The following is a 2,605-nucleotide window of genomic DNA, read 5'->3' as shown; positions in this document are numbered from 1 at the left end:
CTGATTTACGCGTTATCAAAGGAAGAAAGTCGTTTCTGGGCACGTAATCGTATAGTAGTAGTGATCATAATCCGTCCTCGACTCGACCCTACTACAACCTCCTGCACTTTCATGCTCATCAAAAGCATAAAATACCATTATTCACTGAGGCTCTATGATAATCTGAAAATGGCAAATGAATACAATAGCCTACAAAGAAATGATCGAAAGTTTCTGTCAGACTCATTCCAAGAGATGACTTCAGTTAATCTCATAAGAAATAAACTATAAGTGTATAGTTGAAATCCCTTGTGGATTGGTGTTTCAGTGGTCATGGCGTTGGACTTTCAGCTATTTGACCGTAGATTCAAAGCCCCCTATTAATACTTAGTTGGACATCAAGCTTACAGTGTGACTCACACCACAAGCACCTGGTGAATGAGTTGAGAAGTGGAAGGTGAGAACAGATGACAGTATATATCTATGTTGAAATAACATTTTACTGAATTCTAACTTTTAATACTTCTCATTGCAATGTTATTCTGTGATGGAGAAATAATCTTCAATTAACCATTATAAACAAAAGTCAAAATTCAATTGGTCAACATAATACTCAAAATCAATTGGTTCAATATCTCTATTAAAATGTCAATTAAATAAAAAGCACCCTATTCTTCAACATTTATTTCTGTTATTGTTACCGTTGTTACCATTTTTTTTATAACAAGTATTGTATAATCAAATGTTTTCCAAGAAGAAATCATCGTTCAGAATTTACTATGCAATTTCTAAAGCAGTCGGATTAATATTTTGTACAATTTTCTTATTACAAATATATTTCATGCGTACCACTGTCAATTATGTAACCTTACAAAATCTCACTGCCGAAGCAATTATTCCATCCAATACAACACTTGATGTTTGTAAACAAACATGTCGTACTATTTGTAAGAATATTGACAGTGTTCCATCGAGTAAGGTGAATGCATTGAAACCGATGGGGAAAATGCCATTCACTGGTGAATTCAATGAAGAGATGAACCCAATCAACGATACATTTTATCCACAGAGTCTTGATGGCAGTTGGATGTTTAAGGAGGAGACGACTGATTGTAGCAACGTCCCACAATCCGGTGTAGCGATCATCATTGTTTGTAGAGATAGATGGAAACAACTGAATAATACATTGTCCAGTCTGATTCCAGTTCTCCAAAGACAACATTTATGTTATCGAATATTTGTTATTGAACAAAAAGGTACTGGTATTTTGAACAAAGCTCGATTGATGAATGTTGGTTTCATTGAAGCACGTAAACGTTTCTATTTCAACTGTGCTATATTTCATGATGCTGACTTAATACCGTTGGATGACAGAATACCACATGGTTGTGATGAAGAGACGATGGAGAGTGTGGTTCATTTGAGTGTTGGAGTGAGTACATGGAATTATATTTTACCTTACAAATCATTGATTGGTGGTGTTTTGAAAATATCATCTGCACAATTTATACAGGTTAATGGTTATTCCAATAGTTATTGGGGTTGGGGTGGAGAGGACGATGATTTGGAGAGGCGACTGAAAGCATCAAATATTGTGTATAAACATATTGAAAAGTCAATAGGCAGATATCTGGCTCAACCTCATGATAAGCAGGTTAAAGGGAACATACGTTCAGTACTTGACTTATTAGAAAATGCCGTCAGTCGCATGTTAACTGATGGATTAAATTCTGTAAAATATAAAGTTTCAACCTATTTTGAGAAGCAACACTACACATATTTTTTGATTTCATTAGAATAATTCTTTCCAAAGATTCATTTGCCCCCTTTTATTGTATACTCTTGTTCTTTACAATACGAAACAAAACTACTTTTATATTGAATGATACCTTTATTTAAGAATAGAAATAATCAAGAAAGCAAACACACTGATGTAGTCTCAACATCAACATTGTTATATGCACAGTCAAATCTGTATAATATTCACAAATGCACAGGAAATTGTATCAATATGTACTCTTCATTGTGGGCAGTAGATAAGTTAGTATCATTATTGGTTCGAATAAAAGAATTTCTATTTGCTATTCATCATAGTGATTTGTACATTATTTATTACCGTTGTCTATGTGTTTAGTTTTCGGTATGTACTTTCAAACAACATTTCAATTCATTATTTAACCATCTTTTGAAACATTGAAATACATTTATATATATATATATATACCCTAGTTACTTAATAATTGTCCAATAAGAATATATGTAATGATAGCTCACATATAATTTGCAGTAGTTAACATTCATTTATTCTTCGTTCGCATGTGACAGATGTTCAGCATGATATGCAGTATGTGATTTGCTATAATTTTGAACATTTCTCATACATGCGACTTTGCCCTAATTACTAATCAAATGGATGTATAAATCATTGTATAGATGAGTGTATTTTCGACCAGAGTCGTTGTTGTATTTTTGAGGTGAATAAATCTTCACTTGTATCAGTCTTATGTGCTGTTATTTGGTGTCGTAGGGATTGTACTGGTTCCTCGTTTTTCCAGTGTAAGTGATAGTCAGCGAGGACATAACGTATACCATCTGCACTGGATAAATAAAGCTATATTAAATCATT

General features: G+C 33.2%; 1 protein-coding gene across 1 annotated transcript; it reads left to right on the top strand.

Annotated features, from left to right (window-relative positions):
- Positions 1-721: 721 nt before the first annotated feature.
- Smp_015920 (putative beta-1,4-galactosyltransferase) lies at positions 722-1,780 on the top strand (the record flags this gene model as incomplete). Its single annotated transcript, XM_018797178.1, has 1 exon — positions 722-1,780. One exon carries the CDS (start codon positions 722-724, stop codon positions 1,778-1,780), a length of 1,059 nt encoding a protein of 352 aa, XP_018652245.1.
- Positions 1,781-2,605: the final 825 nt, after the last annotated feature.

Source organism: Schistosoma mansoni, chromosome 4, assembly GCF_000237925.1.
Source record: "Schistosoma mansoni strain Puerto Rico chromosome 4, complete genome".
Lineage (NCBI taxonomy): Eukaryota > Metazoa > Platyhelminthes > Trematoda > Strigeidida > Schistosomatidae > Schistosoma > Schistosoma mansoni.
Note: the sequence above shows the minus strand (reverse complement) of the source record. Positions and strands in the feature narration are given on the sequence as shown.